Below are 27,208 nucleotides of genomic sequence, written 5' to 3'. Positions count from 1 at the left end.
GTGTCACCACCAAAGCTCCCCCACACCATCACACCTCCTCCTCCATGCTTCACGGTGGGAACCACACATGCGAAGATCATCCGTACTCTGCGTCTCACAAAGACACGCCGGTTGGAACCAAAAATCTCAAATTTGGACTCATCAGACCAAAGGACAGGTCGTGTTTCTTGGCCCAAGGAAGTCTTCTTCGTATTGGTGTCCTTTAGTAGTGGTTCCTTTGCAGCAATTCGACCATGAAGGCCTGATTCATGCAGTCTCCTCTGAACAGTTGATGTTGAGATGTGTCTGTTACTTGAACTCTGTGAAGAATTTATTTGGGCTGCAATTTCTGAGATTGGTAACTCTAATGAATTTATCCTCTGCGGCAGAGGTAACTCTGGGTCTTGCTTTCCTGTGGCGGTCCTCATGAGAGCCAGTTTCATCATAGCGCTTTATGTTTTTTGCGACTGCACTTGAAGAAACTTTCAAAGTTCTTGCAATTTTCTGGATTGACTGACCTTCATGTCATAAAATAATGATTGACTGTCACTTCTCTTTGCTTATTTGAGCTGTTCTTGCCATAATATGTACTTGGTCTTTTACCAAATAGGGCTATCTTCTATATACCACCCCTACCTTGTCACAGCACAACTGATTGACTCAAATGCATTAAGATAGAACGAAATGACACAAATTCACTTTGAACAAGGTACATCTGTTAATTGGAATGCATTCCAGGTGACTGCCTCAGGAAGCTGGTTGAGAGAATGCCAAGAGCGTGCAAATCTGTCATCAAGGCAAAGGGTGGCTATTTGAAGAATCCCAAATAGAAAATATATTTTTATTTTTTGGTTACTACATGATTCCATATGTGTTATGTCTTCACTATTATTCTACAACATAGACAATAGTAACAATAAAGAAAACCCCTTTAATGAGTAGGTGTGTCCAAACTCTCTCCATATCTCTCTCTAGGCCTCTGTAATATGCATAACTGAGTGTGAGTGTGTGTGTGAGTGTGAGTGTGAGTGTGAGTGTGAGTGTGAGTGTGAGTGTGTGTGTGTGTGTGTGTGTGTGTGTGTGTGTGTGTGTGTGTGTGTGTGTGTGTGTGTGTGTGTGTGTGTGTGGAATCAGATGTCCAAACCCTTAAGTTAAGTTCAGGCTTTAAATCCCAATGGTTAAGTTAATTAAGGTTTGGGGGTTGGGTTAAAACAATAACAACTCCACGCTTGAACGCACAACCCTTGGGGCCAGAGCTCATGGTTTACGCCCATCCACAACACCCTAGCCAACCCAGAGCCTACTTGATGGTAATAGCGCTCACCGTTGCCCCTAGTGACTGGTTTTAACATTATCCTCTGACATCCTGCTTACCTGGATGGAGGTCTAATTCGCAGTGGATCTTGAGCGACTTGGCCGATTCTAATACCCAGAGTGCTTTGCAGGAAAGATGAATGAAGGAGTCCGCTTCAAAAGGACTGGGCGAAGTCATCAATGAACAGCTAGACACACACACACACACCTCATCTGTGTTCCTATTACGCGCTGTGATTCACACATTCATAAAAACGTGTGTGTGTGTGTGTGTCTGCGTGTTTTGTGCTTTCCCAGTATGTTGTAAGCTACTACAATCAAGCTTATTGCACTATTTCATACACAATAGCCACTGCAGAGGCACTGCACAAACGCCGAAAAGGCGTGAATCAGGTAGAGAGAGAGCGAATGAGAACTCACCATGGGAGTGGTGCGGAGGAGGGGAGTGGAGGATAGGGGGATGACAGAGAGCGCGTGGGCCGGGGAATTTCCTGCACAAAAGGTGTGATTGTGTAATTGTGTCCCATGAGAGAGAGAGAGCAAGAGAGAAATATGAGTGCATATACTGTAGTTATAGCCTCCCTCACACCTTGACAAGTAACTCAACTTACTACTCACATTTACTATTCACAAGGGCAATTAACTTAAATCTTCTGAAACTGAAGTTCAACACTTGATCTGAATGATCTCAATTGGGCTAGGATGAAAGGAAACGAGATGCAGGCGTCGACCTTGTGTTTGTGTGTGAGTGTGTGCGTGCGCGCGTTCACGTGCGTGGGCACCGAACACAGAGATCCTCTTCTACCTATCTAAACATGGATTCGTGTTGTTTATGGAAACTGGAGAAACCGGATTTCATTATCAATATTCAGTCCATGATTCACAGAACCCATCGACACAGCGTGACCTTAGTGAGCTTCTGACGTCACCAAGGGAGAATCGTCGTCAACGTGTCCATGCAGAGAGTGGTGCGCATAGTAGGCTATGCACGGCTGGAGGAGAGCGGCAAGTGGCAGAGGTGGTTACACTGCTTACAGCGTTGAAGCAATGCTAACGAAAGGATAGCGTCAGATGACTGCACCGCGCTCCTCAAGTACTACTCTACAGAAAGGAAATCTAGATTTTTATTTCTTATATCCAGCGGCGTAAAAGACGAAAAAGGACATAAAGAACTAGTAATTGTATTTATTTTTTTCTTCTTCTCTGTCTCTCTGTCTTTGTGGCGTTGTCTCTCCTCTCCCCTTCCCCATCTCTCTTCTCCATCATCTCTCTCTCTCTCTCTCTCTCTCTCTTTCTCTCCCTTGCTCAACAGTCACGGACTGCGCTGGGGGGAAAGGCAATGCAGTTGAATGAAACTGGGGTATTGTTCGTGGTGGGAGATGCGCATATGGAATGATGCTATGTCTTTAGCGTACAGATGCATATGTTGTTTATTAATAAATAGTTTGTTGACAATAAAAAAACAATGACAGAAAACAAAAGATTTATAAATAGAAACCATCAAATGGAAATTGCATTGCGGGTTTTGTGACCTTCTCAGTCCTTTGCAGTGTGTCGGTGTGTACTGTATGGGTGTGCATGTGCGTGTGTATCCCTATGTGCGCGTGCGTGTGCTTAGTAGACAGGGAGGGAGTGAGGGAAAGGAGGGAGGGTTAGAGAGGAGAGGATACATTTGTGAATGGAGCTTGCTGGCTGTGCGCGCGCTGGCAGAGTTAAAATTAGCTCTGTGTTTTTTTTTGTCTGTGCAGCGTGTCAGTCAGACTAGAATCAAAACGATCTCGCAGATTTTAAACGTTTTTTTCTAAAAATAGAATAAATCACTGCAAGGTGATAGCTCCAAGCCTAATACGAAGGCTGACTTTCTGTCCCATTTTTCTGGTAAGAATATCATATATGGATGTATTTTTTTCTATTCCATTTGGACATGTTTTATATGTCGCTGCTGCTGCAATGGGGATTATATTTAGCTAATACTGTTTTTTTAGGTTACTAGTGTTTTTGTTATTTCTGTTCCATTCAAGGAGGAACAAAAGGAAAACAATTTCATGGTAAATCAATGCGGTATGTAGAAAAGCCATATAAGGATGCATGTTTAAACTACCAGGCAACATCTTGTGTTGTGCAATGTATGTGTAAGTGTCTCCAGTATCTATGTACTGAATAACGTATATCTATGCATTAAATATGATCTGTATGTTTGCAACATGAAGGTGGTATTACAAGGAAACATGCATTTAGTGTTGTAATGTGTGTTAAATGTGTTACAGTAGGCTATATACACTCACTTGCCAGTTTATTAGGTATACCCATCTAGTACCGGGTCGGACCCCCCTTTGCCTCCAGAACATTCTGTATTCTTGGGGCATTCTACAATGTGTTGGAATGTTGGTCCATGCTGATGCGATGGCATCACGCAGTTGATTCAGATTGGACACCGGTACATTCATGCTGCAAACAGCCCATTCCAGCTCATCCAAAATATGTTCTATTAGGTTGAGGTCTGGGGACTGCACGACCCACTCAAGTAAACTGAACTTGGCATTGTTTTTCCACTCCTCAATTGTCCAGTATTGTTGATTGCCCACTGGAGCTGCTTCTTCTTGGTTTTGGCCGATAGGAGTGGAACCCGGTGTGGTCGTCTGCTGCAATAGCCCATCCGTGACAAGGTTCGACGAGTTGCCGTTCTGCACTTCACTGTTGTACTGTGCCATTATTTGTCTGTTTGTGGTCTGCCTGTTAGAGTGCAAGATTCTTGCCATTCTCCTTCAACCTCTGTCATCAGCCCATAGGACTTTTTTTGTTTGTTGCACCATTCTCTGTAAAAAGCCAAGGAGGGTGGCCATTTATGAGACACTGGATCCGGAGCGCCTGGCACCGACGATCATACCATGCTCAAAGTCGCATAGGTCACTTGTTTTGCTCATTCTAAAGTTCAATCGAACAGTAACTGAATGCCTCGATGCCTGTCTGCCTGCTTTATTTAACAAGCCACGGCCACTTTACTCACTGTCTGCAGGAGCGATCCATTTTCGTGAACAGGGTGGTGTACCTACTAGACTGTCCAGTGAGTGTATATAGGCTGTGTGTAGCACATATCGCTATGTATATAAACATATAGGATCTGTATATAGGGTATATTATGGTGGTTTTACAAAGAAGCATGCATATTGTGCTTTGTTGCAATGTCTGTTTATGTGTCACTAGCAGTAGGCTATATAGACAGTATAAATTGGCTGTAGGCTATGTAGAGCATATCATATTAATCTATACATATTGTGTTGTGTAATGTGTTATTAGCAGTAGTCTACACAGTGCCTTCAGAAAGTATTCATACCCCTTGACTTATTCCACATTGTGTTGGGTTACAGCCTGAATTCAAAATGAATTAAATTGACAATACCCCATAATGACAAAGTGAAAACATGTTTTTAGAAATGTTTGTTTTAGATGCATGTCAGCAAAGACACTACACAACACAATACATTCATTGCACTATAAAGGCGACAAGCAGTGCCCACAAACATTTAGGGCCCACATAAAGCTGTCCCAACAGCAGAGCTTTCTATTCAGCACAATGGAGTGAATCCTTACCACCGCTACACCTGGCTATCAGCGGAGCCTTGTCTGGCAGCGAAACAATTAATTCAGTCTCGTTTACTGCTTTAAAAAAAAAAAACAGCTGGTATGGCTGACTTGCTTAAACAAATGTGGTTTCTACTGACAAGTGAGATGTACAAACTATGGCATGAGGGAACGATGAGCAGATAAGAAGCGTTCCATAATTTCGATTAAGACATTAACGAGCGAGCTACAGTAAGATGGACCTAGTCAATATAACTATGTGTTCAGCACTTTTGAAATATACAGCGACAGAATGCAGAACATGGGCTGCTCTTACAGTATTTTCCCTGTACACCAAGTCAGAACCGTAGGATAAATAAAGGGGGCATATAAACAGACAATGAAACCTCTTACAATATTAGATGATGACATTTCTCAAAAACAGGTTATAGGCTACATGTGCAGCACCACCGAGTCAGAACAGTAACATTAGGCGAAAATAAGAGGTGAAAATAGACCAACATATTAGGGTGAGGAACATGGGCTACTAACAGCTTACTACACAACATATACTTAGTATTACATTTTAGCTACAGTATACATATCTCCCTTGCATATTACATAATTTATGCAGCAGCATACAAGACATTTTTGGACTCACCTTGGCTTGTGATGTGCTCACTGAATGTGGCGCGGCGGTCTATTGTGGGCAGATTTTGGCATCAAATTTTGGCATCAAAGTCTGGCACTCTCTGGTATTATGGTGGGAACTCGAAGAGAAAAAAAACACACAGCCACTCCATTGAATAGCAGGCTACTGGTTTCTTTGCAATACTTGCCGTTAGCCACTTCCAAAGGACTCATTATTGAATTTGCAAATGTCCAACTTCTTGTGAAATCTTTGTGTCCAATGGCCAATGAGCACCGATACGGTTTATCTATAATTTCTCTTCATTATTTCACTTCATATGACAAGGATTAAAAAGGATTTCCCAGTAGATTGTCGACTTGATTCGCCCGACTAGCATCACTACTCTGGACGGTTCTGACTTAGAATATGTGGACAACTATAAATACCTAGGTGACTGGCTAGACTGTAAACTCTCTTTCCAAACTCATATTAAGCATCTAAAATCCAAAGTTAAATCTAGAATTGGCTTCCTATTTGGTAACAAAGCATCCTTCACTCATGCTGCCAAACATACCCTCGTAAAACGGACTATCCTACCGATCCTTGACTTCGGCAAAGTCATTTACAAATTAGCCTCCAACTCTCTACTCAGCAAATTGGATGCAGTCTATCACAGTGCCATCCGTTTTGTAACCAAAGCCCCATATACTACCCACCACTGCGACCTGTATGCTCTCGTTGGTTGGTCCTCACTACATATTCGTCGCCAAACCCACTGGCTCCAGGTCATCTATAAGTCTTTGCTAGGTATAGCTCCGCCTTATCTCAGCTCACTGGTCACCATAGCAACACCCACCCGTAGCACGTGCTCCAGCAGGTATATTTCATTGGTCATCCCTAAAGCCAACACCTAATTTGGCCGCCTTTCCTTCTAGTTCTCTGCTGCCAATGACTGGAACGAATTGCAAAAATCACTGAAGTTAGAGACTTATATCTTCCTCACTAACTTTAAGCATCAGCTGTCAGAGCAGCTTACCGATCGCTGCAGCTGTACCCAGCCCATCTGTAAATAGACCATCCAACCAACTACCTACCTCATCCCCATATTTGTTTGAGTTTTTCTGCTCTTTTCCACACCAGTATTTCTACTTGCACATCCTCACCTGCACATATATCACTCCAGTGTAAATTGCTAGATTGTAATTACTTCGCCAATATTGGCCTATTTATTGCCTTACCTCCTTACTTCATTTGCACATACTGTATATTGTATATTGTACTGTACAATTTTTCTATTGTGTTATTGACTGTACGTTTGTTTATCCCATGTGTAACTCTGTGTTGTTTTTTTTGCCGCACTGCTTTGCTTTATCTCGGCCAGGTCACAGTTGTAAATGAGAACTTGTTCTCAACTGGCCTACTTGGTTAAATAAAGATTAAATAAAAAATATATAGATTTTTTTTTAAATTATGATTCTGATGTTGCCATGATCAGTCCAATCAAAGCTACTGTACATGTAACGTGATTTGACATCATCTTATCTGTGGCTAATGACCTTGAGCCTTTTTGGAAGGGCACTTGTAATATAACTCTATGGCAGGGCCCAACTGGCTGATATTTTGGATGTCTACCCTTACTAAGGACTTAAACTTGGCAATGACGTAGTGTCCCCATGAGTGACAGAACACTTAGCCAATCACTGCGCAATGCTTCTATATTTTGCTGGCTCGCCCCACCACCACAGAAAGCACTGAGCTAGGCTGAAACACCTGTAATTTGGAGCTGCCTTACTCAATAAAACAAAAAAGAGACCATGTATGTATGCGGCTTTATTAACTCAATGATATATATATATTTTTTACATTGTTTGCAAACTGATAAGTGACACGTATTAATGCCAAAATAACACGCAGAACAAGCAATCCCCCCCCCAAAAAAATATTTGTATTTTATTTTAGCTAAAAATGTGGGGCTATGCCCAACCTGCCCTGAATGACGGGCCGCTGCTGTACATACGTACTCACACGCCTGAGTCAATGCTTTGTACAACCACCTTTGGCATCGATAAAAAAAAAGAAGTTTATCTTTTTTATGTCACCTTTATTTAACCAGGTATGCTAGTTGAGAACAAGTTCTGATTTACAACTGCGACCTGGCCAAGATAAACAAAGCAGTGCGACACAAACAACAACACAGAGTTACACATGGAATAAACAAACATACAGTCAATAACACAATAGGAACAAAGTATATACACCGTGTGTGCAAATGAGGTAGGATAAGGGAGGTAAGGCAATAAATAGGCCATAGTGGCGAAATAATTACAATATAGAAATTAAACACTGGAGTGATAGATGTGCAGAAGATGAATGTGCAAGTAGAGATACTGGGGTGCAAAGGAGCAAAATAAATAAATAACAGTATGGGGATGAGGTAATTGGATGGGCTATTTACAGATGGGCTACGTACAGGTGCAGTGATCTGTGAACTGCTCTGACAGCTGGTGCATAAAGTTAGTGAGGGAGATAGAAGTCTCCAGCTTCAGTGATTTTTGCAGTTTGTTCCAGTCATTGGCAGCAGAGAACTGGAAGGAAAGGCGGCCAAAGGGGGAATTGGCTTTGAGGCTGACCAGTGAAATATACCTGCTGGAGCGCGTGCTACGGGTGGGTGCTGCTATGGTGACCAGTGAGCTGAGAAGGTGGGTTTTACCTAGAAAAGACTCATAGATGACCTAAAGCCAGTGGGTTTGGCAACGAATATGAAGCGAGGGCCAACCAACGAGAGCATACAGGTCGCAGTGGTGGGTAGTATTTGGGGCTTTGGTGAAATAACAGATGGCACTGTGATAGACTGCATCCAACTTGCTGAGTAGAGTGTTGGAGGCTAATTTGTAAATGACATCGCCGAAGTCAAGGATCAGTAGGATAGTCAGTTTTACGAGGGTATGTTTGGCAGCATGAGTGAAGGATGCTTTGTTGTGAAATAGGAAGCCGATTCTAGATTTAATTTTGGATTGGAGATGCTTAATGTGAGTATAGAAGGAGAGTTTCCAGTCTAACCAGACACCTAGGTATTTGTAGTTGTCCACATATTCTAAGTCAGAACCGTCCAGAGTAGTGATGGTGGGCGGGCGGGTAGCGATCGGTTGAAGAGCATGCATTTCATTTTACTTGCATTTAAGAGCAGTTGGAGGCCACGGAAGGAGAATTGTATGGCATTGAAGCTCGTCTGGAGGTTAACACAATGTCCAAAGAAGGGCCAGAAGTATACAGAATGGTGTTGTCTGCGTAGAGGTGGATCAGAGAATCACCAGCAGCAAGAGCGACATCATTAATGTATACAGAGAAGAGAGTTGGCCCGAGAATTGAACCCTGTGGCACCCCCATAGAGAGTGCCAGAGGTCCGGACAACAGGCCCTCCGATTTGACTCACTGAACTCTGTCTGAGAAGTAGTTGGTGAACCAGGCGAGGCAGTCATTTGAGAAACCAAGGCTGGTGAGTCTGCCGATAAGAATGTGGTGATTGACAGAGTCGAAAGCCTTGGCCAGGTCGATGAATACAGCTGCACAGTATTGTCTCTTATCAATGTCAGTTATGATATCATTTAGGACCTTGAGGGTGGCTGAGGTGCACCCATGACTAGCTCAGAAACCAGATTGCATAGCGGTGACGGTACGGTGGGCTTCGAAGTGGTCGGTGATCTGTTTGTTAACTTGGCTTTCGAATACCTTAGAAAGGCAGGGTAGGATAGATATAGGTCTGTAGCAGTTTGGGTCTAGAGTGTCTCCCCCTTTGAAGAGGGGGATGACCGCGGCAGCTTTCCAATATTTGGGGATCTCAGACGATATGAAAGAGAGGTTGAACAGGCAAGTAATAGGGGTTGCAACAATTTCGGTTGATCGTTTTAGAAAGAGAGGGTCCAGATTGTCTAGCCCGGCTGATGTGTAGGGGTCCAGATGTTGCAGCTCTTTCAGAACATCAGCTATCTGGATTTGGGTGAAGGAGAAATGGGGGAGGCTTGGGCAAGTTGCTGTGCGGGGTGCAGGGCTGTTGACCGGGGTAGGGGTAACCAGGTGGAAAGCATGGCCAGCCGTAGAGAAATGCTTCTTGAAATTCTTAATTATTGTGGATTTATCGGCGTTGACAGTGTTTCCTAGCCTCAGTGCAGTGGGCAGCTGGGAGGAGGTGCTCTTATTCTCCATGGACTTTACAGTGTCCCAGAACTTTTTGGAGTTTGTGTTACAGGATGCAAATTTCTGTTTGACAAAGCTAGCCTTTGCTTTCCTAACTGCCTGTGTATATTGGTTCCTAACTTCCCTGAAAAGTTGAATATTGCGGGGGCTATTTGATGCTAACGCAGTATGCCACAGAATGTTTTTGTGCTGGTCAAGGGCAGTCAGGTCTGGAGTGAAGCAAGGGCTATATCTGTTCATGGTTCTACATTTTTTGAATGGGGTATTCTTATTTAAGATGGTGATGAAAGCACTTTTAAAGAATAACCAGGTATCCTCTACTGACGAAATGAGGTCAATATCCTTCCAGGATACCCGGACCAGGTCGAATAGAAAGACCTGCTCGCTGAAGTGTTTTAGGGAGCGTTTGACAGTGATGAGGGGTGGTCGTTTGACTGCAGACCCATTACGAACGCAGGCAATGAGACAGTGATCGCTGAGATCCTGGTTGAAGACAGCAGAGGTGTATTTGGAGGGCAGGTTGGTTAGGATGATATCTATGAGGGTGCCCGTGTTTACGGATTTGGGGTTGTACCTGGTAGGTTCATTGATCATTTGTGTGAGATTGAGGGCATCAAGCTTAGATTGTAGGATGGCCAGGGTGTTAAGCATGTCCCAGTTTAGTGACGATGAGAGAGATATTGTCTCTAGAAACATAATTTAAACCAGGTGAGGTCACCGAATGTGTGGGAGGTGGAACTAAAGGGTTAGCTAAGGAATATTGAGCAGGGCTAGAGGCTCTACAGTGAAATAAGACAATAATCACTCACCAAAACAGCAATGGACAAGGCATATTGACATTAGGGAGAGGCATGCGTAGCCGAGTGATCATAGGGATCCAGTGAGTAGCTAGGCGGGCTGGAGACACGGAGATTCAGACAGCTAGCGGGCTGGGGATAGCAAGCTAGCAGAGGGGCCTTAGAAGGTCGTCGCAACGGAAGAAGTCTGTTGTAGCCCCCTCGTGCAGTTACATCAGCAGACCAGTTATGATGGATCAGCAGGGCTCCGTGTTGTAAAAGGGTCCAGGCCAATTGGCAAAATAGGTATAGTGGCCCAAGAAATTGGCCAATGGGCTTCTTCAGCTAACAGTCCGATATGCTCCAGACAGCTAGCGGGTCGCGGCTAGCAGGCTATCAGATGGGCATTAAGGGGACGTCGCGACGGAGGAGCCTGTTGAAATAGCCCCTCGGGCAGATTACATTGGTAGTCCAGTCGTGATGGATCGGCGGGGCTCCTTATCGGCAGTAAAAAGGGTCCAGGCCAATTGGCAAAATAGGTATTGTAGCCCAAGGAGTGGCTGATGGACCTCTAATTGGTGCTTTTAGGACAGAGACGTTAGGACAGAGACGTTAGCCAGGAGTGGCCACTCGGATAGCAGCTAGCTAGCTGCGATGATCCAGGTGAAAAAGTTCAGAGCTTGCGGTAGGAGTCCGGAGATATGGAGAAAAATAAGTCCGATATGCTCTGGTTTGAATCGCGCTATGCAGACTGGCAAGAGTTGTCGGGGCTGAAGGTTAGCTGATGGCCGCCAGCAGTGGCTAGCTGACTACTAGCTAGTAGCTAGTTAGCTGGCTAGCTTCTGTTGGGAGTTCCGGTTCTAAAGTAAAGAAAATAGCAGATCCAAACCACATTGGGTGAGGCGACTTGCAGGAGAGTGTGTTGAAGTTGAGGTCAAGAAAAATAAAAAAAATATATGCAAAGAAAAAAGATATAGAAAGATATATACACGGGACACGACAACAGGAATACAAAGACATCTGACTGCTACGCCATCTTGGGAAAAAAAGATGATTACTGCTGTGAGTCTTTCTAGGTACATATCTAAGAGCTTTCCACACCTGGATTGGGCAACATTTGCCTATTATTATTTTCAAAATTCTTCAAGTTCTGTCAAATTTGTTGTTGATCATTGCTAGACAACCATTTTCAGGTCTTGCCATACATTTTCAAGAAAATGTAAGTAAAAAATGTAACTCGGATACCCAGGAACATTCACTGTCTTCTTGGTAAGCAACTCCAGTGTACATTTAGCCTTGTGTTTTAGGTTATTGACCTGCTAAAAGCTGAAATCCTCTCACAGTGTCTGGTGGAAAGCAGACTGAACCAGGTTTTCCTCTGGGATTTTGCCTGTGCTTAGCTCCAATCCATACATTTTTTTATCTTGAAAAACTCCCCAGTCCTTAACGATTACAAGCATATCCATAACATGATTCAGCTACCACTATGCTTGAAAATATGGAGAGTGGTACTCAGTAAAATGTTGTATTGGATTTGTCCCAAACATAACACTTTGTATTGAGGACAAAAAGTTGATTGCTTTGCCACATTTTTTGCAGTATTACTTTAGTGCCTTGTTGCAAACAGGATGTGTGTTTTGAAATATTTTGGGTGAATAAGTTGGGTGAATTTTGACAGAGCTGGTGTAACTGAGTCAGGTTTGTAGACCTCCTTGCTCGCACATGCTTTTTCAGTTCTGCCAACACATTTTCTATAGGATTGAGGTCAGGGCTTTGTGATGGCCACTCCAATACCATGCCTTTGTTGTCCTTAAGCCATTTTCCCACAACTTTGGAAGTATGATTGGGGTCATTGTCCATTTGGAAGACCCATTTGTGACCAAGCTTTAACTTCCTGACTGATGTCTTGAGACGTTGCATCAATATATCCACATAATTTTCCTACCTCATGATGCCATCTATTTTGTGAAGTGCACCAGTCCCTCCGGCAGCAAAGCACCCCCACAACATGATGCTGCCACCCCCGTGCTTCACGGTTGGGATGGTGTTCTTCGGCTTGCAAGCATCCCCCATTTTCCTCCAAACATAACGATGGTCATTATGGCCAAACAGTTCTATTTTTGTTTCATTAGACCCGAGGGCATTTCTCCAAAATGTACGATCTTTGTCCCCATGTGCAGTTGCAAACCGTAGTCTGGCTTTTAAATGGCGGTTTTGGAGCAGTGGCTTCTTCCTTGCTGAGCAGCCATTCAGGTTATGTCGATATAGGACTCGTTTTACTGTGAATATAGATACTTTTGTACCTGTTTCCTCCAGCATCTTCACAAGGTCCTTTGCTGTTGTTCTGGGATTGATTTGCACTTTTCGCACCAAAGTACATTCATCTCTAGGAGACAGAACGTGTCTCCTTCTTGAGCGGTATGACGGCTGCGTGGTCCCATGGTGTTTATATTTGCGTACTATTGTTTGTACAGATGAATGTGGTACCTTCAGGCATTTCAAAATTGCTCCCAAGGATGAATCAGACTTGTGGAGGTCTACAATTTTTTTTCTGAGGGCTTAGTTGGTTTCTTTTGATTTTCATATGATGTCATGCAAAGAGGCACTGAATTTGAAGGTAGGCCTTGAAATACATCCACAGGTACACCTCCAATTGACTCAAATGATGTCAATTAGCCTATCAGAAGCTTATAAAGCCATGACATAATTGTCTGGAATTTTCCAAGCTGTTTAAAGGCACAGTCAACTTAGTGTATGTAAACTTCTGACCCACTGGAATTGTGATACAGTGAATTATAAGTGAAATAATCTGTCTGTATACAATTGTTGGAAAAATTACTTGTGTCATGCACAAAGTAGATGTCCTAACCGAGTTTGTTAACAAGAAATTTGTGGAGTGGTTGAAAAACGAGTTTTAACGACTCCAACCTAAGTGTATGTAAACTTCTGAGTTCAACTGTAAATAATGTGCGTGAAATGCTAGATAGTGTATGGGATGTAAACAGAGAGCTCTATTTTCTTGGGGATCTGAATATTGACTGGTTTTCATCAAGTTGTCCACTCAAGAGAACGCTTCTCACTGTGATCAGCGCCTGTAATCTGGTTCAGGTTATTAATCAACCTACCAGGGTGTTTACAAACACAACAGGAACAAGATCATCCACATGTATTGATGACATTTTGACTAATACTGTAGAGCTCTGTTCTAAAGCTGTATCCATATGCATTGGATGCAGTGATCACAATATAGAGGCTACTGTATATCTAGGAGAACGAAGGTTCCAGAAGCTGGGCCTAAAATAGTGTATAAGAGATCATACAAACGTTTTTGCTGTGACTCTTATGTGGGTGATATAAAACATATTTTCCGGTTTGATGTGATTAATAATCCAACCTGCTGCACTTGATAAATTCATGAAATTGCTTCTTCCTATTATAGATAAACATGCACCTGTTAAGAAACTGTCTGTCAGAAGTGTTAACGCTCCACAGATTGATGGAATTGAAAAATTGAATGGTTGAAAGAGATGGGGCCAAATTCGTGGCTAATAAGTCTGGCTGCTGACTGCAAATTGAGCAATTATGTGACTAAACTTAAGAATTTTTGGGGGTTATATTTTAAATGAAATTATGTACTGTATGCTGATGATTCAACCAAATACATGTCAGCAACCACAGCTAATGAATTCACTGAAACCCTTAACAAGGAGTTGTAGTCAGTTTTGGAAAAGGTGGCCAGTAATAAACTGATCCTAATCATCTCTATAAAAGCAAGAGCATTGTATTTGGAACAAATTATTCCCCAAGCTCTTGACCTCAGCTGAATCTGGTGATGAACGGTGTGGCTGTTGAACAAGTTGAGGAGACTAAATTACTTGGTGTTACATTAGATTGTAAACTGTCATTGTCAAAACAAATATTGTGCATTCAGAAAGTATTCAGACCCCTTCACTTTTTCCACATTTTGCAACGTTAAAGCCGCATTCTAAAATGTATTAAATGGTTTATTTTCCTCATCAGTCTACACACAATACCCCATAATGACAAAGCAAAAACAGTTTTTTAGAAATTTATTAAAAATAAAAAACAGAAATGTCACATTTACATAAGTATTCAGACCCTTTGGTATGAGACTCAAAATTGAGCTCAGGTGCATCCTGTTTCCATTGAGATGTTTCTACAACTTGATTGGAGTCTACTTGTGGTAAATTCAATTGATTGGACATGATTTGGAAAGGCACACACCTGTCTCTATAAGGTCCCACAGTTGACAGTGCATGTCAGAGCAAAAACCAAGCCAAGAGGTCGAAGGAATTGTCCGAAGAGCTCCTAGACAGGATTGTGCCGAGGCACAGATCTGGGGAAGGGTACCAAAAAATCTCTGCAGCATTGAAGGTCCCTAAGAACACAGTGGCTTCGATCATTCTTAAATGAAAGAAGTTTGGAACCACCAAGACTCTTCCTAGAGCTGGCCGCCCAGCCAAACTGAGCAATCGGTTCACCTTCCAACAGGACAACAACCTTAAGCACACAACATCTGCTCTTTCCATGACATAGACTGAACAGGTGAAAGCTTTGATCCCTTTTTAATCACCTTTTAAATCCACTTCAAATCAGTGTAGATGAAGGGGAGGAGACAGGTTAAAGAATACTTTGTAAGCCTTGAGACAATTGAGACATGGTTTGTGTGGCAAGACAAAAAGATTGAAGTGCCTTTGAAAGAGGTATGGTAGTAGGAACACTGTTTGTGTGTGTGGGGGGGGGGGGGGGGGCAATTCACTATTAGGAAGGTGTTCCTAATATTTGTTTTACTCAGTATATATATTATTTGAGTCATGCGCTTTTGTTTCCAATATTGATTGGATGGATGGATGATCTCTTTGTTTTTATTTGAGAAGTGACTTTATTCCTCTTTAGTAATGGACACCTCTGACTCACTCACTCTCTCCCTCTCCTCCTCAATCTGAATCCCTTAATCCTCTTCCCCCTCATCCATCCCCCCTCTCTCCCACCTGGACTCCTCTCTCCCTCTCCTCTCCCTCTGTAGAATAATGTACTACAGTAACCATTATACTCTGTATTCTCTATCTGGTTGTATCTTATTAAAGATGTTCCTGAATCTTACACTATGGTGTCCCGTCTCCTTATTAATACAGCCTGCTCTCTCCCTTCTTCTTCTTCTTCTTCTTCACCTCCCTTCTTCCCTTCATCCAGTTATGATCCTCTCCCTAGCTGCAGCCATGAGCAGTGGTGGCCTTCCCCAGAACACTACTTCCTCTGCAACCTTTGATCCCTCATCCCTGGACCCCTGGCTTGACCCTTACCCTGACCTCCCTGGGGTCAACTCCTCCTCCGCAGTCCCCGTCCGCACCTCCACATCTGACCTTGACCTACGACCTCTGACCTCACCCCAGGTTAGTCATGATGTCATCAGGTTTTGTGAACATAAACGTACTGGTTGATGTTATAGCTTTTAAAAAATGTTGCTGACTCTGTTAAGTAACTTTGGGTATTTTGAAAACGTATTACTATTATTGTTGTCATAAACAGGATGTCAGCCCATGGGACGTGGCATTATGTGTCACAGGAACCCTCATCTCCTGTGAGAATGCTCTGGTCATTGCTGTCCTGTTCTACACGCCGACCCTTCGAGCTCCTATGTTCATCCTGATTGGTTCGCTGGCGTTCGCCGACCTCCTGGCGGGTCTCGGACTCATCCTAAACTTTGTCTTCATCTATCTGGTCAAGGGAGAGGTCGTGACCTTGGTTTCCACGGGGATACTTATCGTGGCGTTCTCCGCGTCCATTTTGAATATCCTGGCGATCACTGTGGACAGGTATGGTGACATTGTATTTCTTTTTATGTTGTATTTCTGATTACTATAATTGCAGCGATGCAACTATGTACTGGAATTCTGAGTGTATCAGTTCTCACTAAGATGAAAACATGGACCGGACTAAAGTAATCAGTTATCAGTATGAGTTAAACATGTTTTGGAATAGTGAGTGTGCCAGTGAAAACATGGACTGGACTGACAGTAATGTTCACTCCATTACAGGTACCTGTCGCTGTACAACGCGTTGACCTATCACACCGAACGGACTGTCCTCTTCACGTACCTGGTAATAGGGCTCATCTGGTTGGTGGGTCTGATCCTTGGAGTCCTCCCTGCCCTCGGGTGGAACTGTCTAGACGACGAAACGACTTGTAGCGTATGCCGACCAGTCACGAAATCCAACGCCGTTGCACTCGCAGTCTTCTTCCTATTGGTCTTTGCAGTCATGATGCAACTCTACCTACAGATCTGTAGGATTGCGTTCCGACATGCTCAGCAAATCGCAGTCCAACATCAATTCATCGCTATTTCCACGACCAAAGGAGTCCAGACACTCTCTGTGATTCTCTGCGCTTTCGCTATGTGTTGGTTGCCATTCGCAATGTATTCTATAGTGGCGGACTCGAGTTATCCTATAATATATACATACGCCACTGTGCTGCCGGCGGCGTGTAATTCTGTTATAAATCCAATTATATACGCTTTCAGGAACCCAGATATACAGAAGGGGTTGTGGTTGGCGTGCTGTGGGTGTGTCCCGTCAAATTTGAGTCTCAGACCAAGGGCGAGGACCTCCAGTGATGTATAGGGAACCTGAACATACAGAAAGCTTGATTAACTGGCTCAGAGCGTGTGGAGGACGTTGCCAGGCCAGGCCAACGGGGAGATGGGAATGTCGAGCCCTGGAGAAGGGTTTCTGGCTGCGACCCCTCCAATCTCTCCCTCCCACCATACATCCAGTGATGTAGAGGTAGGGGTGTTTGGGTCGTCAGAGGAAGGGGATCCCCTCTCCTCCCCCCTTTCTCTAGGGGTGTGTTGACGTCAAGGCAAGATGGCACCCCTCCACGAACCTCTGACGATGTATAGGTTTGGGGTGTGGTGAGGTCAAGGTTCAAAGGTGACTAACAAGGCAAGGTCGACCCCCTCTTAGGACCTCCAACCTCCAACAATGTATAGGTTTGGGGTACGGTGACGTCAGAACAGGGTGGCGAGGAGAAATGTGACCCAATCCACACCTCGCCTGCCTAGGCCTGAGACCAGTGTTGGGTGGCGGGTGTGGCTCCCCCTAGTCATACGTTGAGGAGGCATGGACTGGACTGAGAAGGTCTGGGATGCATTACCCTGGGCCTAGCCCTACCCAAGCCCACTGGATAGAGATGGTAGTAGTGGACTGTGACTGTGTGTGGGGCTAAGGTGAAACACTTATAGGCCTCTACAATGCTTCTAGCTCAGAAGGTGAGCATGAGTAGTAGAGAGCCTAGTAGGAGTTGGTTGGAAGGTGATAAGGAGTCTTCATAAACACATGATGAGCTAACTCACTTATGAGTAAACTAGCCGACCATTGTAATGTGTGTTAGGTTAGGGTACTACAACCTTGAGGTTTTCAGTGAGGTGTCATTTGAGAGATTCTTTAAAGCTAGACTCCTTAGTTGCTACATCCATTTTTGGACTTACAAATACTGACATATACCCATTGGTTATTGAAGAATATAACTTATAAATGCCTCATGAGCATGTATCAACTGTCATACATTGTCATTGTTTTATTTAAGGATTCTAGCTTTAAACTATCCTGCTTAAACTGTCATGCCCCAAGGATCGTGTTGCAAATGATGACTATAACCGGCATTAGAACACCAAGAACAATTGTTAGAACCAAGTCACAAGGCTACACAAACAAACAAACAAACAAAGCCAATATGAAGCCTGATTCATGTTTAACCTTAAAGAAAAAACATAAATTTTTAGAAAAGCCCAAACTTTTAAAACATTCCCTTGTTTCCCACAAAACAAACCATTAAACAAACCTACATTCAGGAGGTATACAAATAGTATAACAGTACTAGAATTTCTAGAAATCTAAATTTTTGATGGTTATCATCATGGCGAGAAATGCATCTAAAACATTCTAAACCTGTTTCAGCACCATGGACTTCACCTAGCATATCAAGCCACTATCCCCAAGCACCGAGAGCTCATTTCAGCACCATGGATAGCGACCAGGGAGCCAACGCTCATAGTCCCTAATATCCACTGATGTAAGGTCAGTTTTGTGTTTTCCCATATATTGGTTAAAGTTAGAATTCAGGAAGTGTAATCTGATCCTCGATCCCTGTCTAAGCCAAGGGAAATTCTACCCTTCGGAGCCATCTATTCAGACCGTTGTTTTCACACAGCTCATATGTTGTAGGGTTTAATAATGCATTATAAAACAGCCCTGGCGTTGAGAGAAAGAGGGAGCACAGGCCCATGATTTTTAGATTAACAGGATCTTCCCAGGCAGACAGAGAGAGAGAGATGACAATATGTGTGTGTCACAGCCGACAGCTCGTGTTCGCAGAAGCTTTGGTCGGATTCCGTAATGACGTGATGGCTTCTACCATTCTAAATGTTGCGAAGGGTTCTAAATGATAGCAGATGTAGATGACCGTTGGAGGTATCTGTTTATCTGTCCTATCTATCAGTTAGCTTATTAGAATAGTGTGACATGCAATCATAACAATTCATATACATCTGAATTAAATGTATTTTTTGATATCATTAATGGAGTTCAATTTGAATTTAAACTAGGCCTATTGAAAACTTAGTCTATGTAGGTTTAAAAGCCTTGATTCAGCCAGACAAGTTAAACAATAATGATTGATCAACATCCATCTGTCAACCGACAATGTAAACAGTATATTGATTATCCATCATGTCAGATGAACAGACATCGATCCAAATCCGATAGGGTGTCTATCAATAAGATGGCGATGCATGGACGACACAGCACTAGACAACAACAGAACACCAGAACGTTTCCTGAAACACAAAACCAACATTCCGTTACATAGGCTCTAGGTTCCATATTCATTAAGTTTTTGGCCTATATACCCCTCATTTCCCCTCTCCATATCTAAGTCTCTACGCAAGTTTCAAATCACGTGCTCCCTCTCGGCTCTGCGTCTCTGGATGTCTGCAATAGAGGGAAGCTGACGTGTCATAGCCAGCCCCGGGAAGGCTCAATGGCTCAGCGGGTTAATAACGACCAAGATACACTATACAAGCTGTAACTCGTCTAGCCACGCTACCTTCACCCTGATGTGGGAGCTAACAAGCTAGCAAGCATGCTCGGTAGTGCTAGGTATCAACAGCCATTGTCACCCAATCCAGTAGGGGCTGGAAGTTACAGTGAGCTGGAAGCGGGGTCACTCACGCCGCAATGTGGCGGAGGATTTGTATAAAGTTTAGCTTTCCCCATCTTTAGTCCCGCCATGTGCTCAACAGTCCCCCGTTCACTCTTCTTCTCTTCACTCTCCTTGCATTGAAAATGAATGGGAAGCCATTGTTACACCGCACGGTGCTGTCTCTAGTGTATCCAGGTCATACGGTTTTGATAGGTGAGCCGCCAGGCGCGACGTGGTAGGGTAATGTGACCCGTGTTCACACATCGATAGTTTCACACACACAGATTATACTGAGGTTAGTTTCTCATGAAAGGTTAGCTTGTAGTTGTAGGCTAACCCGCTGATATACATAGGCCCTTAGTGATGGTGATAGTGGTGTGGTAAGATTGTAGGTTAGTAGTATTGTGTCATAATACCTTGAAATGGCTTCCTTTCATTGTCTCCTTTCCTACACAACCTCGGATAGGTGGCTAGTAAGGAGAGGAGACGAGGAGAGGAAGCGAATTAAGACTGTTAAGATGTAGCCCAAACTGTAAAGAAACCAGATGTCCTTTTCCCTCCATTACTTCTGATACTGAAGCTTGCTACATTAAGGTGAAGAGACGAGGAGAGGAAGCAAATTAATACTATTAGGATGTAGCCCCTAAATCCAAATTAAACAGAAATCGAGATGACACTTTCTTAAAAATCTTTCTGATGAGCAAACATGTTTGTTTGTCATCTCACAACTACGATTTTGCAACTGTATCCACTGTACTGTAAAAACAACAACAATTGTAAAAGACTACTGTGGCCTGTGAGATGTGCCAGCCATCGGGTCTATCTATAGGTCAATGGAGAGCTGGCTGTCTTATGAGGGTAAGAGTTTAGCCTATAGAGCATGGTTTTTAAAAATGACTAAATGAAGGCAAATTGTACAAAAATATTTGTATATTGTCAATGAGTCACCGTCACTATTCGAGGGGAATTACACGATTCAACGCTTTCACTGAAAAGAAAACGTATCAAAAACAAATAGCAAAAAATATAACAAACAACTCTCAAAATGGCACACATACAGGACTAGAGAACTTCTTTATAAAATGATCATGGGATTTTTCTACATTGTAAAGTGGTGTTATTTATATTGTTTTTCTATTCAGCGGGATTGACGACCAAAAACAATCACATGCTTTCGTGGTTAGCCTGTGTCCCAAATGGCACCCGATTCCTTATATAGTGCACTTTTGACCAGAGCTGTATGGGCCCTCCAAAAGTAGTGCACTGCTAGCTACAATCGAGAGAGTGTTAACTGGACCTAATGGCAGAGAGAATCCATTCAAATCAAATTCTCACTACCTTAAACTTTCAACAATCAAAAATAGACATAAATACTGGTTAGCATATATCAACAGAAAAACATAATTTTTGACCACCATATGACTGATTATAAATCGAGATATGTATTACCTGCTTGTGTCAGCCTTTAAATGCACAAGACAACAGATGTATATTAGGGTCTGCCGTGTACTCCTCTCTCTTTGGGGTGTATTAACTACGAACTAAACAGAACCAAACGGAAGCAGAAACAAACGGGGAGGGACCAACTTGAATTTGTTTTTGTCGCAAGACATTTTACGTTTGAAGTAAAACATTTCAGTTGCAAATAATTTTGCTACCGTTTCTGACTAATGAACACACCCCAGGTCACTCTCTGATGGAAACGTGCGTAACCACTGGTGAACACGCAAAACTCTGTGTTCTTATGTGAGGTGCGTTCTCCGATGTAATTGAATCCCATCTGTGAATATACCACTCTGTCATGCCCGTAGAACGGGGGTGGGACTACCTAGCACCGTGTGTGTGTGTGTGTCTGTCACCCCCTGGTTTATATTGCCAATACTGTATTTGTTACATGTGATGTAACAAAAAACAGACACTGTAAACAGGAGATGGTCATGCTCCTGGAGGCTTTCCTGGAGGGCTGCAGCAAACCTGCGGCCTGTTCATTTGGGCTCGCAACGGAAGACATTATAAAACCCCTTGCAAAAGAAAATTTCTTGTTGGAAAAGTCCAGGTAGTTCCATCTAGTTTCAGTCCATTTTCTTCCATTTGGTGCCTAATGATCAAGACCCAGTTGATTCTCATGCTTGACTTTAAATTAGTGTCTTGATTTACACATGGGAAACCATGTGTGAGCACTTTATAGCCAATCAGTGACGCTAATTTGTTAATTGGTCAATTGGTCAATTAACTGAGGGATGAAAACTACAGCAGACACTGTGGCCCTCCAGGATAAAAGCTTCTCTCTCTTATGCATAAACACATCAAGATGGGCCATACATACTGCTGTAGGCATACCTTTACAATCAAATCAAATTGTATTAGTCACATGCGCCGAATACAACAGGTGTAGTAGACCTTACTGTGAAATGCTTACTTACGAGCCCCTAACCAACAATGCAGTTTAAAAAATACAGATACAAATAAGAAGTAAAAGTAAAAAGTAATTAAAGAGGAGCAGTAAAATAAGAAGAGCGAGACTATATACAGGGGGGTACCGGTACAGAGTAAATGTGCGGGGGCACCGGTAGTTAATATAGGTAGAGTTATTAAAATGACTATGCATAGATAATAACAGAGAACAGCAACAGTGTAAAAGAGGGTGCAAATAGTCTGGGTAGCCATTTGATTAGATGTTCAGGAGTCTTGGGGGTAGAAGCTGTTTAGAAGCCTCTTGGACCTAGACTTGGCGCTCCGGTACCGCTTGCTGTGCGGTAGCAGAGAGGACAGTCTATGACTAGGGTGGCTGGAGTCTTTGACAATTTTTAGGGCCTTCCTCTGACACCGCCTGGTATAGAGATCCTGGATGGCAGGAAGCTTGGCCCCATGGATGTACTGGGCCGTTCGCACTACCCTCTGTAGTGCCTTTCGGTCGGAGGCCGAGCAGTTGCCGTATCAGGCAGTGATGTAACCATTCAGGATACTCTCAATGGTGCAGCTGTAGAACCTGTTGAGGATCTGAGGACCCTTGCCAAATGTTTTCAGTCTCCTGAGGGGGAATAGGTTTTGTCGTGCCCTCTTCACAACTGTCTTGGTGTTATTGGACCATGTTAGTTTGTTGTTGATGTGGACACCAAGGAACTTGAAGCTCTCAAACTGCTCCACTGCAGCCCCGTCGATGAGAATGGGAGTGTGCTCGGTCCTCTTTTTCCTGTAGTCCACAATCATCTCCTTTTTCTTGATCACGTTGAGGGAGAGGTTGTTGTCCTGGCACCACACAGCCAGGTCTCTGACCTCCTCCCTATAGACTGTCTCGTCGTTGTCGGTGATCAGGCCTACCATTGTTGTGTCATCGGCAAACTTAATGATGGTGTTGGAGTTGTGCCTGGCCGTGCAGACATGAGTGAAATAGATTATATTAATTATATTTCTATAGGCTCAACACAATCTCTTCAGGAGGGAAAAGGAGTGTGGTTATTTTTCTTATGCAATGCTGTACAGAAACTTATATTTTTATATTCGTCGTCAGGGCATGAGTTTAAAAAAAACATGGTTGTTACAGTGTGTGCGACTTGTGTGTGTGTGCGTGTGTTCGTATTATCAATGGTCAAAATAATTTTCTTGAAACAATGTGTGTTGAATTATGCTAAAAAGTGCCATATTTCTTACCTATTACTGGTGTCTTATTTTGGTTGATGTATTACATGTATTGATCATGTATGTGTTTGTCTCATGTATTTCAAGGTAAATGCATTCACGAGCTATGAAAAAACACGACAGCCTATCACGAGCTATGAAATAACATGATAGCCTATCACCAGCCATGAAAAAAACATTACAGCCTATCACGTTTGATCTTGTGTAGAGATGATATATAAAGGACAAGAGCACTAAAACCAAACTGATCTAGGATCAGCTACCCCCCTGTCTCCCCGCCAACAAAAACATAAACCATAGGAGGGAAGACACAAAACTGATCAGCTTACCCCACCCCAATCGCTACCTAACCATAGGAGAAGAGAGCACTGAAAAATTACCTTGAAAATATGAGCTAAATATGAGTTAAGAAAAACTGCAATCGAGGACCTTTGTGGCAGCAAAAATTGACAAGAGTATATTTATCTGTGCTCTGTGAATAACAATGTGGAATATAGGAGGAACCTAAACTCACATGCAATATTCACCAGAGTAGAGCAGACACATTAACATGCCATTCTGAGAGCACATTGCCAAAAAAGACACATCAATATCACTCTAAATAGGCCTAATTAAGATTCAATACAATCTTTATTGACCCATTATACAGAGAACAGAAAAAGCAAGATGGACTTACATAAAAAGAAGAAGAAAACAGGGCGGGGAGGCAGCAATGAACGTCACACTGTCTATCTGGTTACAGGTGACGTCATTGCTGAGAAGAGAAGAGAGGAAAAGGTCATTTCAAAGACACTTTCTGCCTGCTTCCCAAATTGAACCCTAATCCCTATATAGTGCACTACATTTGATCAGGACCCACATAGGGCTCTAGTCAAAAGTAGTGCACTACATAGGAAATAGGGTGCCAACGTAGTGCACTATATAGGGAATAGGGGCCAAAGTAGTGCACTACCTAGGGAATAAGGTGCCATGTCAGACTGTGCTACTCTCTCTGTAACATTTCACAAATCCTACCCAGAAATAAATCTGTCTCCAAACTATAAATAGCAAGCTGAAAGCGATGTTTACCCCCTGAGCAACTTGAAAATCCTCTCATTGCTCCATTAGACAAGAAGCGTCTCTCTCTCTGTCTCTGTCTCTCTCTCCCCCCCCCTCTCTCTCCTCCTCTCCCCTTCATGCCTAGCCCTCCTGCCTTTCTCCTCCTCCTCTCTCCTTCCTTCTTTCTCTCTGACAGATCTGAGAATAATGTAAAGCTGGATTCTGTTTCGAATGCTTTTGCTGCTTTACAAAAGAACCCCACTAAACCTAAGCCACCTGCACTTATGAGAAAATGTGTGTGTGTGTGTGTGTGTGTGTGTGTGTGTGTGTGTGTGTGAAGCGCTTTCAGCACTTGGAGAAGCGTTATAAATCCCATTCATGAAAACGTTAGAACATTTTAAAATGTAATGTTGGGCTATTTTCTCTCCCTGTCACCCCTTTCACTAAGATATTGTCTATAGCAGTACCTGAGAGCTAAACTTCACTGGGACCATATATGGCCTTCACAGATTAAACAGTGTTGGTGCATTATCGTTGCATTATCGTTGTTTCTTGGGGTGAATCCTAACTTCCACAAGTTTTCACTTAGTCATGCATTGATGTCAACCGGTGACTAAGTGAAAATGCAACTTATGTAAGTGGAAGTTAGGATTTGTCCCTCATAGACTAAGGAAGTCAGGCCCTGAGCAAAGGATGTGATTGGTTGATGATACTGTGATGTAACAGAGCTAACATCTTGTTGTTGTTCTTACTGGCTATGTCCCAAATGACTCCCTATCTCCAATAGAGAGCAATAGTAAAATGGCGTCTTTTTGTAGGCACTAACTCCGCGAGGGACAAAGCCTACGGGTAAATTAATGGAGTTAAATGCTGAAAATGTGGTTTGTGGTAAACACAGGCTTTGATCTTATACCTTTGGTCTATGAGATGATCATTTTCATCAGCTAACGTCACTTTTTGTGAATTTTGAAGCATTTATGTAACAAAAAAAGCACATAAAGCACATAAAGGCTTCAAAATTCATAAAGGTCAGAAGTTAACTGACTGATATTATCTCATAGAATGAAACATATAAAATCTCCTAAGCCTGTGTTAACCTTCGACCTTATTTTCGGCGTTTATCCAAAACCGCTATTCATTTTCCCTTTAGCAATGGCTGAACTAAACAGAGGCAACTCATTTCTGGGTTTTAGGACTACAAGCTGGCGAGCTCTATAAAGTGCACTACTTTTTAACAAAAGTATTAGACTATTTGGGGAATAGGGTGTCATTTGTGACACAGGCCGAATCATGTTTTTATTTTCTTCTTTGTATTGCGAAATATCAATGTGATGACAAAGTACAATGCACTTCATAGTTGTCTTCCAAATGGAACCCTATTCCCTATATACTGCACTACTTTTGACCAGAGCCTTATGGGCCCTGGTCAAAAGTAGTGCACTACATAGGTAATAAGGTGCCATTTGGGATGCACATTATGAGCGAGACAAGTTACACATTGCACTATAAGTGTTGAATGTATAATAATACTAATATTGCCGACAAATGATTTATTTTTCCTATTGCAAATAAATTCAAGAAATCGAAAAGAAAAGAAAAAAAACAAGTGAGAGTAATTTGCCAAATAAACTGATAAAGATGAAAGAAGCAAAATTATTTTTGTGTGCTTGTTGCGTTGCTCTCTTGCACGTTTCACTGTTTGTTGGGTCGAGTGCGTGTGTGTGCAGATAGTGTAGAATATCTTGTTTGTGTATGTGTGAGATAGAGTATGTGTGTGATATGTGCCTACGTGTCTCTGAGCATGTCCTACGAGTGATGATGATATACATGTGCCTTCAGAAAGTTTTCACACCCCTTGAGTTTTTCCACATTTTGTTGTGTTACAGCCTGAATTTAAAATGGATTAAATTGAGATTTTGTGTTACTGGCCTACACACAATTTCCCATAATGTCAAAGTGGAATAATGTTTTAGAAATGTTTAGAAATTAATTACAAATGAAAAGCTGAAATGTCTTCAGTCAATAAGTATTCAACCCCTTTGTTATGGCAAGCCTAAATACGTTCAGGAGTAAAAATTTGCTTAACAAGTCACATAATAGGTTGCATGGACTCACTCTGTCTGCAATGATAGTGTTTAACATGATTTTTGAATGACTACCTCATCTCTATACCCCACACATACAATTAATTGTCTGTAAGGTCCCTCAGTCGAGCAGTGAATTTCAAACACAGATTCAACCACAAAGACCAGGGAGTTTTCCAATTCCTCGCAAAGAAGGGCACCGATTGGTAAAAAAAAAGCAGACACTGAATATCCCTTTGAGCATGGTGAAGTTATTAATTACACTTTAGATGGTGTATCAATACACCCAGTCACTACAAACATACGGGCGTCCTTCCTAACTCAGTTGCCGGAGAGGAAGGAAACCGCTGAAGGATTTCATCATAAGGCCAATGGTGACTTTAAAACAGTTACAGAGTTTAATGGCTGTGATAGGAGAGGACGGATCAACAACATTGTAGTTACTAAACAATAATAACCTACATGACAGAGTGAAAAGAAGGAAGCCTGTACAAAATATTCCAAAACATGCATCCTGTTTGCTAAGGCACTAAAGTAAAACTTCTAAAAATGTGTTAAAGAAAGGAACTCTCTGTCCTTAGTAGGGCTGTGGCGGTCATGCCATTTTGTCAGCCGGTGATTGTCAAGCAAATAACTGCCGGTCGCACGGTAATTGACCGTTTATTAACATAAACACATTTAGCATTTCCTGGCTTGCACGTATAGCCTACAAGCCACTGATGCAGCCTTTTGGAACATCTACATATTAAAAAGTCTAATAAATCCATCC

General features: G+C 42.6%; 1 protein-coding gene across 1 annotated transcript; it reads left to right on the top strand.

The window, feature by feature from the left end:
* The first annotated feature begins 1,893 nt into the window (after positions 1 to 1,893).
* gpr185b (G protein-coupled receptor 185 b) lies at positions 1,894 to 26,008 on the top strand. The gene is made up of 4 exons (XM_071333307.1): positions 1,894 to 2,468; positions 15,670 to 15,869; positions 16,006 to 16,292; positions 16,515 to 26,008. Exons 2-4 carry the CDS (start codon positions 15,672 to 15,674, stop codon positions 17,098 to 17,100), a joined length of 1,071 nt encoding a protein of 356 aa, XP_071189408.1. The 5' UTR covers positions 1,894 to 2,468; positions 15,670 to 15,671; the 3' UTR covers positions 17,101 to 26,008.
* The last annotated feature ends 1,200 nt before the right edge of the window (positions 26,009 to 27,208 follow it).

Source organism: Salvelinus alpinus, chromosome 11 (genome assembly GCF_045679555.1).
Source record: "Salvelinus alpinus chromosome 11, SLU_Salpinus.1, whole genome shotgun sequence".
Taxonomy (NCBI): Eukaryota; Metazoa; Chordata; class Actinopteri; order Salmoniformes; family Salmonidae; genus Salvelinus; species Salvelinus alpinus.
Note: the sequence above shows the minus strand (reverse complement) of the source record. Positions and strands in the feature narration are given on the sequence as shown.

Bases quoted from the DNA above. Each gene is read 5' to 3' on its own strand.
- gpr185b (XM_071333307.1), top strand. From the start codon at position 15,672: ATGATCCTCTCCCTAGCTGCAGCCATGAGCAGTGGTGGCCTTCCCCAG. The intron at 15,870-16,005 runs GTTAGTCATGAT...TGTCATAAACAG, and splicing joins GACCTCTGACCTCACCCCAG to GATGTCAGCCCATGGGACGT. The intron at 16,293-16,514 runs GTATGGTGACAT...ACTCCATTACAG, and splicing joins CTGGCGATCACTGTGGACAG to GTACCTGTCGCTGTACAACG.